This window comes from Saccostrea echinata, unplaced genomic scaffold (genome assembly GCF_033153115.1).
Source record: "Saccostrea echinata isolate AGI-Se365-2 ecotype Australia unplaced genomic scaffold, CSIRO_AGI_Sech_v1 ptg000038l, whole genome shotgun sequence".
Lineage (NCBI taxonomy): Eukaryota > Metazoa > Mollusca > Bivalvia > Ostreida > Ostreidae > Saccostrea > Saccostrea echinata.
The window spans coordinates 2,463,999-2,478,271 of NW_026889787.1; the positions used below are offsets into that span (position 1 = coordinate 2,463,999).

General features: G+C 32.0%; 1 protein-coding gene across 4 annotated transcripts in view; it reads left to right on the forward strand.

Moving 5' to 3' along the window:
• LOC133200293 (KH domain-containing RNA-binding protein qki.L-like) overlaps window positions 1-14,078 on the forward strand; it is a 33,142-nt gene extending 19,064 nt beyond the window's left edge. The window contains exons 5-9 of one of the 4 annotated variants that reach the window (XM_061336113.1): window positions 873-999; window positions 3,203-3,307; window positions 4,265-4,561; window positions 6,698-6,783; window positions 9,708-14,078. In XM_061336113.1, coding sequence (XP_061192097.1) covers window positions 873-999; window positions 3,203-3,307; window positions 4,265-4,561; window positions 6,698-6,771 — 603 coding nt within the window. In that variant the 3' untranslated portion in view covers window positions 6,772-6,783; window positions 9,708-14,078. Of the gene's footprint in view, window positions 1-686; window positions 781-872; window positions 1,000-3,202; window positions 3,308-4,264; window positions 4,562-6,697; window positions 6,784-9,707 lie in introns of all 4 variants that reach the window. The other 3 variants (XM_061336114.1, XM_061336115.1, XM_061336117.1) reach the window with 3 other exon arrangements.
• Window positions 14,079-14,273: the final 195 nt, after the last annotated feature.

Genomic DNA, 14,273 nt, shown 5'->3' on the forward strand with positions numbered 1-14,273 from the left:
AGTCGAATTAGGGACCTTTTTATGCAGTGTTCATTGTCCTTTTAAAACGCATTACCTGTCACATTAGGACTGTTGATGCATTTATTTAATCTGTAAATACAATGAAGGAAATAAAGGGATTGTTGCCAGCTATATTTTTGATTGTATCATTTTGTTGGTACCAGCTGATCAAAGGACTAGGGAGCATTGTCATAGCTTGGGCTTATATAGATAGGTCAGAATTATAGAGATAAACATAACTATTCAAAATACAATTAAAATGGGTCATCTGGGTATATGCAAAGATCTTTTTCTATTGCAAAATTGTTGCTTGAAGCTTAATATTTTCAAGGGGGTTATGCAGCAAGTAATAGAATGTGATTTTTATTAAAACATTTTACCATATTTCTTTTTCTTCTTTAACAGCAGTAAGCAAAAGTAACAACATACTAATTGACTTGTGTCCCTATGTTTATCCTTTATTTAACTATAAATAAAATATTGTTGATGTCTGAATTTTTTTAAAAAATAAAAACAACAAAAATGAGAATGAATAATAAAGCTTCACTTTTGTCACACTGTCTAATAACCACAAAAAATTTACATTTATTTAACTAATACACAGATCAGGTCTAACAGCCTAACCTTTAAAAAAAAAGATTCCCCAATAAGTGTAAGAGATAGAGAATTTGGTTGCCTTTTTTCAGCCGGAAGGAGAGGATGATTTGAAGAAAATGCAATTGATGGAACTGGCCATCTTGAATGGGACGTATCGCGATTCCAAAGCGATCCCTCTAGCTCGTAAGTTTCAGCCCTGTCTCAGACAGGCTAACATAACAAAAGTGTAACTACTAACGTGTGAATGTTGACGTGTTTGCGACTCTTTTTTACAGCCCGATGGCGAGGATGATCTTAAGAAACGTCAGCTGATGGAACTGGCTATCATCAACGGAACATATAGGGACACATCTAAACCGGCCACTTCCCAGGCCGGCCCAGGCGGTCAATCTGCCTCTTCTCGTAAGTCCCGCCTCCCGGCGGCGCCCACTCGCAACCCATGCCAGTTCTGTGTGCAGTGTTTATAGCTTTATGTTTTTACCTTTTTATCCCTTGGCTGTCTGTGTTTATTCTTTATTTTGCATTGGTGTTTTTTTCTTTGGCTTAAGGAGTTTTCCTCAGTCCCTTGGAGAGGGCCACCACACCTGATGGAATGGGTCACACTGTACTTATAGTAGTCAATGCATGATAGATGCTTCTTTATTTTATCACCCTGTAAAATCTTTTTTTCTTTGTATATGATGATGCCGAGATGAGAATTTGATAAGGTTGCAAATTCATGAAATTAAGAAGAGGATTTTTTTTTAAGCAGAACATTGTATTTAGTAGCCATTTGTCTGAACTATGTGTCAGAAACCGCAGACTTTCTTTGTTTACAGAGAAAAGAAAGCTGCCAAATTTTATCTTCATGCAAGTTAATTGAGAAGTTTTTGTGACATGAAAAATTCTCATCTTAGTATCACCATAAGCTGAAGGCTTCAGAGAGGGGAGATAGTGTAATTATCTGTGCATGTTGGTGTAGGTACTGGTGTATATTTATATATATATGAGTATTTAATGGGAAAACAAGGTACCTGCTACCTAAATTAAACTTGTCAATATTGTGTGATACAAGCAGTGTAAGGGAAATAACTCTTACTACAAAATAGGCATCACATTACTGCATAAAAATTTTTTGGATCCTCATTTTGATTTTATCTTGAAATATTCATAAAAATTTGGGTTAATAAAGCTTTCATACAAGCTAACTCTAGAGAAAAGAAAAGTCCCTTCCTTGAAGCCTAAGTTATTTCTTTTTTCAGTGGCTTTTAATTATTCAGATAGTTCCAGTGTTCATTTAAAATATTTCAGACACATGATTTTGCTTGTTGTAACCTGTTTTATGACTTTACTTTTTTTTTTAGCTCTCCAATATTTTTTATATATATAGTCTCCTTCACGATCACAGCTGGGAAATTCTACACATTTGTTTATACATTTAGAGAGGCTTAGGTCCAATAGAAGATGAGGGAAGGTTGAATTTAAAAAAAAAAAAAACAACAAAATTTTAATGAATTAGTGAATATTTCCATATCTCCTATGATGGAATGTTAATAGTAAAATTTGCATTGGCTTGTTTGTTGGGGATTTGGATACGTTACTGTGGTTTTATTATTTTTTGTTGAACACCAATTGATGTAGCCTATTTGTCATTGGGCAAAATAATGAACCAAAGTGAACAGTGAACTACATTTTTTCTAATGATAGAATATGACAATTAGGTTGCTATACAGAATTTACAAATCAATGAAATTGTATTATTTTTTAATATAAAAATCATACCTTATAAAAATTAATAAAATCACAGTATCTACAATTAAAGATATTGACATATATATATTCTTGTTCCCTCCTTTTCTACCATAGACCAGTCACTGACTTCTATTTATATCTTTGATAATACATATTTATGTTAACAATATGACATTTAGGGTAATATAAGCTGCATGCTATGCCAGGTGTAGTTAATCAGTTTGACCTTGTTGTATATAAACAAGCATGACTATTTTTCTGAAACGTCTTTGAAAAAGTCCCACTCTAGATGTGTTTTTATTGGTGCTAACATTTGAATTGATTCTGGATTTTTGCCTCCTTCCATTAAAATGTTTACATTTCTTCTTTTTTTTTTTTTTTTTTGAAAGTGAGTTAAATTGCTTTGAGTATTCCCAAAGAAAGAATTTGCAATGATGATGGGAAAAGTTTTGAGGTTGCATTTGAATGTTGCAAATTGTTTCACTTTTTAACTAGAATTGAGCTTTCTGATGAAGCTGTGTAGGGTCCTATACTGCTGTGCCCTGGTTCCCCTTGAGTATTCACTAATACATGTATGACTAGAAGAATTACTGAATTAAAATGAATTAATAAAAAAAGGGGGGTATCATAAATTTTATCATACAATCAGAAACCCAGATTTTTTTTCATTTTAAATTTCAAAACTGTTTTAAATTGCAAAATGATTTCCTTAAATTTATTACACTTGTTTTGGTCTAAGTGAAGATCTTTGGATTAGTCATCTATCGGTAAAACTGGGAACCAGTTCAGCAGTAGGGGAACCAGCAGTTGATGATGATGGGGTTGTGTGCTAGCTGGTTTAATGACTCTTGTGTTTTTTTGCACCTTTTTCAAGATGCCTTTGGACTACCCTGGAATGCACAACTTCAAACCATGCAAATGTTGGGTCAATTCGATGCCAGTGGAATCGACCATAAGAGCATACTCAAGACTTCTTCAGGTATTATCGTATACCTGTACAGTACCTTACAATAGACAAACACTCCTTTTGCATCCCTTGGAGAATGAATTATTATTGAAAAAAAATTGATTTAGAAAAAAAATATAGTGGACCAGATTTTGAAAAAAGAAAAAAAATCTTCAAAAGGGAAATCTCCTCTAATCTGGAAAAAATTCTAAAGCTATTAAATGACTATGATTGCATAAAGGAATTATCCAACTACTGCCTTTATTTAAAGGATGTTTAATGGAGTGGAATATATTTGGTTGTTTGCGGCTTAGTGTCCTGGGGAAATAAATCAGGTTGCTCATCAAAAAAAAAAAGACAATTTGATATTAATTTCTAATTTATGCTGTTAATAACTTGATTATTTTCCCTTGACTTGAGCAGCACAACTTCATGTGAAAAAGCTAACAGCAAAGTAATGTTAGATGCATTGAAAAAAATAAAGAAAATACCAATATTATAAAAAATGGAAGGAAAATATAATTATATATACAGTATGCTCATATGGTGACATTCAGCATATTTGTGTATAGCAAGTACATACTGCATTTTTTCTCAATATTTACAGGGCTCTTAACCCACAATATATAGATTGGGTATTTAACGGAATCGATAATTCTGTCTGCTCCAGGTCTTTAGAAAACTTTAACATACTCATTGTAATTTTATTGGATAACATAACTAACAAGTAGTAGTAAATTGTTATAATAATTTTTTATTTTTCATAAATTTAGTTGATTTCACTTGTAAAAATGTATATTTATGCAAGAAAAATATATGCATTTTAAAGTGATTTTAGTGCCTTTCAAGAAAATAAAAGATAAAATTGTTTTATAAGGATCTAACTCACATATAAATTGCTTTCTATAGTAAAGAAACCTCTAATTTTACTAGCTAGGTTAAAAAAAGAGACTACATGGATAGCTGGATAACATAATTTATTTCGAGTAGATCTTGCTCTTGCAGAGGCCCCACGCTTTCTGACAGCAGCTTCACCCCTGACAGCGGGGATCACCGCAGCCACTCATCTTCGTTCTCCCACCCCAGCAGGTGCCCCCCTCATTCTGGCTCCAAGAATGCCTCAGGTCGCCACTAGCTCAGCATCCATGATGAACCCACCCCCCTTGGTGTCCCCTACAGATACGGCGGGAACAGGGCTGGTGTACAATCCTTACGAATACCCCTACTCCCTACAGCCAACGGCAGCCATTGTTGAGTACCCCACCTCTTTTGAGCAGACGGCAGCCGGTATGTTGAATTTCTCTGCTGTGCGATAAAACATCGTGTAGGATACAAGAGAAATGAATCAAACTTTTTTTTTTTGCATCATAATAGAATTTTTATTAAACATTAGAGCTATTTTTGTGCAAGTACATACAATCAAAGACATATTTGTGCCCAAATATTTAAAAGAGAGAAAAATAAGAGTCTCTTATGATAATTTTTTTTTTTGTACAGAACTTGTTGACTTTTAATATCTCCTTGTTTTTATCTATTTTTTCGTTATATATATACATATACTTATTTTAGTCGAAAAATGATTTAAGATTTATGTAATTATAATTTTTTTATTTCTTCCCTCATGATTTACTTTTCATTGAACATTCCATTGTTTCCAATGACAAATTGTGAACTGTGAAATGGACACGGATGCACATAATATTATTATGTACTTCTATATATAGCCACTTGTTTAGAGTATGATAGTTTGTAAATAAGATGTTGTTTTATTTCATGCTAGCCTGTGTTAATGGATTCATAGGGTAGGTGATGATGAATACCTGTTAGGTTTTAGCTCATTATATAATAACACATTTTTGATAGACTTAATGAGCAAAGGGGCGTAACTCTTAGGAAAGAAAAAAATTATAACCTGTAGGAATTTAATATTTCCATTATTTTATAGAAATATTCAAAATCACTAATATGGGAGGGCAAAGTAATGTTTTCAGATGGAATTTTCAATTTAAAAAATTTAGACTCGTAAAGGAAATTGAGAAATATTTAAAACTGATATTGAAAATAGGAAAGTTAAAACAAAGTATTCTAATTTTGATTGTTAACAGGTAAATAATTAGGAAAGTCGACGACCTTCAGTGCATATAGTGGAGAAGTAAAAATCTAAGACACACACTGTTTGTATGTGATCAAAACACTGCTCACTCGTTAACCAAACAGAACTAGATTATTAATGATTTAATAGATGATTTAATCGATGATTTTTCTACTTGATTTGGTGGTGGCTTCAAGATATTAAATAAATGAAATTTAAAAAACAACGCAAACTGAGAAATGCCCTGTATTTACCTGCGTCAGCTGTTGAACTGTATGTAGGATAATTCATTATTATTTGAGTTTTTATTTTGGAGTGAATGAATGAGACTTTTTTTCGTAGTGATTGCTTATTGACAAATTTATTTTCCGTCTTCTTTCATGTTGTATTAATTTTGATTTTGGAAGCTTGTGTTAATTTTATTCCTCTTCACGTCTCTAAGGGTTGATTTTCCATTGATGTACTGATTTCACACTTTTAAAAAAATCATAATCTCTTAATAGGTTTTCTTTTTTTTCGTGCTTATTCATTTGCAAATGAATAAGACATTATTAAGTTTTTTTTGGCATGTAATATGTAATATTTTTTGTTAAGCAATTGATTTTTTAATTACTACATTTTAATTAACATTTAGTAACCCCCACAAGTAATTAACTGTTTCTGGAATTAACACATTAAATTAATTAGATAGCCCTTTTCAAAAAAGGTGCTTTCAAAGCTTTACGTATAAGACCAGATGTCTTTCAAGCATTTTGGTATTTTTGGTATATATATTTACTAGTTTTTTGTTTTCGTTTTATACAAGAAATCAAATTTTTGTTGTATTTTTAGAAGCAATATTTTGCACAATCAGGACGCAATCAATAACATGAGTAGAAACATACACATGTACATTATATTCTGACTATATCTTTTCATATGGATTTGGACAAGTGTCCTAGGAATGGAAAAAAAAATGGGGGAATGGAGGGTGGGGATAGTCATGGTTGGGCGCATATTTAGAGTTCTTTAAAAAATGTGATTAATGGCTTAAATATTGATTGATAGAAAAAAACATTATGAAAGGTTACACATCTATAATAGATCCTTCTATAGGAAATTGAGGAGAAAAGGTGTGTTACATACACTTACAAGAAGTTTTAATATGATAGAGAAAAGATTGTAAGCAAAAATTTTGGAATGCAGTTTATGAATGATAAGTTTAAGTGAAAAGAACCTATTTGATGATGACTATACCTAGTATTGTCCTTCAGGCTGATTTGTCTGGGGTTGCTTCCCCTTGGAAGCGATGCCTATGTTGGTATAGGTTTTAATGTATCTAGCTATTGCAGGTGCTGTGCCTAAGATCCGCAGAACCCTGGACAGCGTAAGGACACACCCCTATACTAGGGTAGCCCTTCCATAATTTAGTAGGAAGGTTAGTCCCGTCTCTCTTCTATTTTCTCCTTCTTGTGATACAGTCTCCCGGTTACAAATTTACGCTTATCGAGAAGAATTCTCGATTATAATTAAAATTTTCGTTTGATAACACTTTATCCACTTGTTTTTCAGTTCTAACTTGAATGGTTTGTAAATGTACGTATTTTGAGAAACCTCGAGGCTGTATCAGGGCTTTTCCTTTGTTTGATTTGACCCTTGATTATTTAAGTAAGGTCTGGGAACGTCCTAATTTGAATGAGAGATCTAATAAATGTTTCTCAATCATTGTGGTCCTTGAGATAAAAATCTATCTCAACTAAAATTAATTGTATAGCACAAATAATTTACTAAAATTTGCCAATTTTGAGCTTGTCTTGATTAATTAATTAACTCATTTAACCTTTAATAAGTGGAAGTGTGATATAAAAAGCTCGCCATTAAACATATCATTGTTTCGAGATATTTTGAGATAAAATTGTACAAGATTGGCTATGACCAGGGAAATGCAAATGTCAAAGACCTCAACAATTTTTTTTTTATTTATATATTTGAAAAGTGTTCACATACAAGTTGTGCAATAAAAGAGCATTTTTGATCAGTGTATAAATGTTGGTCTTGTTAATTGTAACCTAATATGTTCCTTTTAGTGCTATTTAAACTTCATTGGATGAACTAACCCTCCAAAAAAACTTATTCTTTTAAAGATTTTTATTTCTCACTTTTGATGCCATGGTGGTGTTTTGGGAGTAAATAACCAACTGTCTGAAAAAAATAACCCCTTGTTGCTAACAATTATAATAAGAGAGCATTTTCCTGGTAATAGTCAAGACTTGGGAATATCATAGGAAGATTTCGTGTGCAGTCAACCCTCAGTAGCTCTAACTTACAAGTCGGACAAAAATCTCAAAAACATCTTGAGAGCTGAGGATGAGATTTTAGACATTGGGATAGGAACAGCCAATTTATTTCAACATATCCAAAGAATTAGACATATCGGGTTTATAGAGATATATAAGTTCGACATTGATTAACAATTTTTATGTAGAGTGATCTTTCATTCAAATAAGAGTCCAGACCATCCCAAATGTTTGTGGGGTATCATTTATATCATTTATGATCCATTTTTTCTTGTAGGTCATTTTATTGTAGGGTTTGAATAGATATTGTGTGATGCAATTTTTAAATGCGATGATATGTCATGAAATATTTTGTCCATAATACTTTTATTACAGGTGTAGAAAAACAACTATATTTGTTCATTTGAAATGAATCGGGATTTTTTTTTTTATGTAGTTATGTATAAGTGCAGGGATAGAGAGATGCCCAATCTTATTTATGATAGTCCCATATTTCGTATGAAAATGTGATGCCAAAGCCGAAATACAAAGCATAATATTGTATTGCGATGAACAATCATTCCATAATTTATTTGTATATCTCCAGCGTACTATCTCAGGCAAGTTTTGGAGGGTTTTGTAAAGTGCTGCAATTCATAGAAAACATTTTTTTGTTGACTTTTGCCTCCTGCTTATTTGTTATGTCTTAGTTTGGGTTTATAAAGCCCAATATCGTTAGTGCTAGATTATGATTTTTTTTTTTTTTGTGCTTGATAAATATTTATTTGTAAGAAATGCCAAAACGTTGCAATTGATGCTGAAAAAGAAGGTTTCTATATAAACATTGAACGAAAAGGACAGTCCGCAATGATATTTATTATTGATCGGTTAGAATGTCAAAAGATTATTTATTTCATAGTGTCAATTATTGTTTTATTTATAATGTTCGAAAATAAAATGAACCTTTCAGAAGTTTTTGTTCCGAGTTCTTCTACACCAGTTTACAATTCAGAGGTCATTGACAATGCATTGAAAAATGCTCACTACAATGTATTGAGGATTGCAAGTGACAAAAAGTGAAAAATAAAAAAAAAATTTTCATGACTGCTTAAGATTTTTCTGGAACAAATGTTGCTATAGCCAACTTTAATCTTTTCTTTGCTTGGGCTTCAGGGATAGCAAAAGACACTTGGTAGTTAAAATTTGTGTGGTGTAAAAATGTAAAAACGCAGCATAAGAACAATTGTGTTTCTTTGGTGTGAGTAGATGATGTCCGTGAGCAATGGAGCAGAATTTGCAGGGGTAGTGTAATCCCCCACCCTCTAACATGGTCCTCCCCCCAATAATAGATAATACAATGTGACCTGGGCTCTCAATAATGGTACAGTGACGGCTTAAACGCACTCGTGGCATCTCTCATTATCATGTACTCTTGGATTATCAGTAGATCGCACTTTGTAGCCTCTTCAACTCTCGTTATTATTAATTACTGTTTATTAGGCTTTGTATCATATGTATCATACAGACTAATACAGCCAGTTACTAACCAAGCAGATCTAAGTCGTGCAGTAACCAGCCATAATTGTAACACTAAATGGACCTCCAAAGCAAAAAGAGTTCTAAAGCCTCTTTCTTTGGGCTTTCCTGGAAGAAAATAAAGACATTTTCTCTCCTTGAAGTTCAATCATGTGAATCTCACTTCATCTTTGTTATATTCTAAAAGTATTGCAATTTGCTTAACTCTGTGTTCTTACTGCTTTAGATCTAAAAAATAAACATTTAAAATTATAAAGGCAACTAAAAATGTTTTTATAACTTTTTCCTGTTTGTAACTTTAATTGCAAAGTAGCATGATATAATATTCAGTAATGTTAACCAATCTTTTAATTGCATGTCAGAAAAAGAGTTCTTTGACCAAATGTGCACACTTTAATCTGCTGTGACTAGTAATGGCTGTTTTTCACCCATATGGTTTACAAGATGATAATATATCTAAAATACTTGAGTATGAGAATGATGCAATATATGGTAGCAGTATGAACTAACATTTTTTTCTTTTCTTTTTTTATTTTCACCTAACTCTCAGCTGTGCCTACGAAACTAACTCAAACCCACCAGAACACTTGAAAAAGAACAAAGACCTACAAAAAAAACACTTTGGATCAGGGGCCTACTGAAGGCAGCAGCGCACGGCACCTAACATTGTCGTCCATGAAGTTCTACTCACAATAAAACAAAGCTGACATCTTGGTGTGTGGGAATTATCCAACAAAAAAAAATATTGCTGGATTTTATACAAAGGCTGCCTTCCTAGCAAAACTGCAACCACTAACATGCCTTATATTTATAAAATTATATATATATCTATATATGTTCTGGCAGAAAATTTTTTTGACTTCATTTGGATCATTGAGAAAGTGTGAGTTGTGTTTATTTTTTAAAACTAAAGGTCTAATTTTGAAAATGGATCAAAGTGTTTTTGAACACTTATTTTGTGAAATTGAGGTTGAAATGAGGTCAACTGAGAACCGTCCTTGTGCCAATAATAAAAATCATGTAGAAAAAAACTAAGTGCCTGACAATTTATACTCTTCAGAACTAATGTAGACTAACATTGTTTATGTATCTTTTTTTGTTGTTAATGAATGTTCATTGGTGTGCAACAAGGAATATGCTATGTCATTTATTTTTTTCATTATTGAAAATTAACTTTTTTTTTACATGCCTTTCACATCAAGAATTTAGATGAGATTAACAGTTTGTATTATACATATAAAACACTGTCTGTAAAGAATAATTTATACCTCCCAATCTGTTTTCACAATTTGTACTATCATACATACTCTTAACTCTCAGTATAGAACAAAATTAAGTGTGGCTAGCATTAATGACAGGTATACAAGTACTTAACAATTTGTGCTGATGAAGAATCTTGGAAATATATCTTGCAAGAAAAGGCCCTAGACTTATCAATATTCATACATTGATATTATATTTTATTGATATCTGAGTTTATATTATATGTTTTGTAAGCATAATGTTTTAAGTTTTAATGAACAAATGAGCTTAAAATCAAATTATTTTTTTTTTCAATGAGGCTATCATGGTAAGATACTGATAATGCTATATATTTTGTCTGAAGATGCATTTCCAAGGTTTCGTTAGTTGATATGGTAGAATTGTAGCACCTTTTTGCATATTTAAAAAATGCTGAGATTTAATTTTCTGCACAGTCTTGGGTGAAGGATCCATTATTTTTTTTTTGTTGGTGGATCTCTCACTCTTCTGTTGCTAAGAGCCTTTAAAGCTTTTGTGCGAGTGATTTGGTGTCCATTGCCTTATTTACTAGTAAGAATTCTCAGACCAAATTCTTTCACTTTTTCTGTTAGTGTGTGCGAGTTTTCCCTGTGTTTAACATATCATGTTCATCGAGAACAGACTTATTTTGTAAGTATTACTATATTTTTGTGCACTTGTTATTTTTTGCCAAACATGGACAGCGTTCATATCACCTTTATAATTTTGCATTTTGAATTATTTTTGTACCTACATCACTTGTTAAATATCCCCAACACGGATACTGCGGCCAATTTTACTTAAAAATGATGCGTTCACAAAACACAGGGAAGAAAAATTAAGAAATTTTTGTACAAAACTCGAAAACCTCTTTTTGCACTGTACATATTTTTGTAGATACTAATTGTTGATGATTATATTATAATAGTAGCTATGCAGCATTTTCTCAAACTCCCTCTAAATTGTACGTGGTTTTAGGAGAGCAATGAAAGGCACTTTTGTATTCTAATATTAACCATATTTGTAACAGTGGTTGTGTCATGTCTGGGTGATTTGGACATGTTTGTTTTTTCTTCCATTAGACAGTAGTAATTTTCATGCCAGAATGCCAGAAAAGGTACTTTAATCAGTCATGTAACAACTGATCAATCTTTTGGAGAGGCAGGTTCTTTTTTTTCTTTCTTTTTTTTTTACCAAAATCATCTTGTTTTGAGTTGCTGTGAAATTTAGGCCTAACTTTTTGTGCTTTGGAATTCAAAAGTAGTTAAAATTTCCCCCCTCCAAGTCACCAAAAAGCAGCATGTGTAAAGTTTGACGAAAAGCTATGGGTAGACTGTGTTTAGAATTTAATCATTGAAAAAACTTTTTCAGATTGATCCATAATTTGTACTTGCACTATACAAAAAGCAAACTTGATGTATTTTCAATAATCTTTTTTTTAGTCATAATGGGTCATTTTTATGCTCAGTGTAAGTCATTTTAAGCTCTCAGAAGCTCTCAGAAAATTTTCTTATCATAGTAGATTAATCATTTTGGTTGAATCTCATGGGAAATGCATAGTACATCTATCCAGATTATTATTATTTTTGAAAATTTCAGTCTCCAAGAAATTTCAAATTATTTTTTTTGGAGTTAAATGTGAAGGAAGTGATAATAGATATGCTTAGAAAAATCATTTAAAACTTATTTTGATGATTTTGCTGCTTGTTAAGATCTGAAACACTTGGTTTTGAAAATGAAGTAATGTATATAGGTTTGTTTATAACACACTGTTGGCTATTCAGATTTTTATGTTTACCAATCATGGTGCATCAGCATAATATTCTGTTGTTGCAATCTCGAAGAAGTTTTTTGTTTTTCATACTCTTCACTTCTTGATGGTAAAAATTTCCATGAAAAAAGATCATTTAAATATATTTTTGGAAAGTCTGCAATATTTATTTTACCTCTTGTGAACTCAACAGAAAACTTCTTCCCACCAAAGCAATAATTAACAATGTATTGTCCATTACTGCTGCTGTTTAATATGGATAGTTCCGCATGATTCGCCTGTAGTTGTTAGAAATTTTCTCACAAGGTACTTGATGAATCTCAAATTCTTATCAACTCATCCCTCATTTACCCACTAACTCGAGCTTCCCCACCAAAACTGTTATTGGAAATACTCCCATATAGTGAGATTGACTACGTGTATGCTTCGGTAAGTTTTCTTCCTATATTCTGTATAATCCTTCACTGTTATATTGTATGATAGATTCCAAGTCTTTTGCCTATAGTATAAACACATATAAACGGCGAATTAACCTAACTGCTACTTAAATTGCATTTGTTGTCTTTTTGCATATTATTGTACTATATTTTTTTTTCTGTTCACTAGTAATAAAGGTTTGAAAAAGTAATCATCTTTGCAGTTGATACTAACCACTGGATATGAATCTTTATTTTAACACTGCATCGTTTCGTTACTAAATATAACCATTTATATACTTTGCTGTTGTGTTTCTGTTACTATAGTAACAATGCATGCAAAGCTCATTGGTGGAGTATAGTTCGTCCAAAGAAATCTGGACCCAATCAAAAAAAAGGATTCACGGTGGGTCAAGGGTCAGCAGATTTAAAAGGACGAGATAGTAAGCCTGATTAAACTAATGCCTATATTACAAATTGATTTTGGATACACATTTTAAATTCTTTAGTAACAATAGCAGCATCTTCTGAACGTGTTAAACACCCATGTAGACACAAAAAAATCAACAAAAAACAAAAAAAAATACAAACTTGTATTTAGAATGAAAAATTGGGTTAACTTTTTAAACCTTTTTTTTTTCATGTATTCCAGAAATATTACTTCCTTGGCATGATTTAACACTAATTCATAACTTTACATATATTGACGTTTCTTTGTTAGTTTTTATGGCTTAATACTCAACTTCAGTATTTAATCTACATAGTGTTAATCCTCACGATAAACTAAACTTTTACTGAAAAGAATACATTACACTTTAAACCACGAGTGCCTTATGGGGTATAGATATGATACAAAGCAACGTGCCAAAGACTCAATCTGCTATCAATACTACAGCCAACCAACGAACATTTTCAGGGAGCTTGTATTTCTGTGATAAACGATTGTCGTATTAAGGTCCCAACGAAAAAAGTAACCCATTTATACTGATCAATCATGTTTTAATTGTTGATGGATCAACACGTTCTTGCCGGGAAAACGGCTTAAGTTATTGAATATTCGTATCAATTTTTTTTAATTAAATTGAGATCACGTGACTCTGGAAAGCACGTGACCTCATGCTATCCATGACAAAAGTTTTCAGTATTGCTTTTTAAATCCACTTTATTATATTTTGTTACTTATTATATAAATCATGGTGTCAGTTCATAGGACAGTGTAGCATATCTTTCATTTGATTGGCTGTGCCCTTCATAATCTTGCGAATGGATGGAACGAAAGGTTAATCAAGTAAAGTTTTTCATTGGCCGGATTTATAATCATGTTTCATTGGTTGATGACGGTGTACAATCATGGAGAGAGGAATCTCTGTATAAATATGTTTATATACATTTGGTCATTGAAGTTTGACCTATTTATGCCAATGGACTCGTACAAGGAGTTTTATTTTGAAATATTAAAATCATTATGTATTCATTTTATTGTTTGTTTCTTTTGTATTGCTTTGTGCGGAAGATATGAAAAATGTTATCAATAATAGGATGAGATTAAACTGGTCCTATTAGCCAGTAACGGCAGTCACTCCACAAGAAGTGGGAATTAAAAATGCTGAAGAAGTATGAAATAGAAATCCTGTTTTGGACCCTTGAATTTTACAATTTGACTATATCA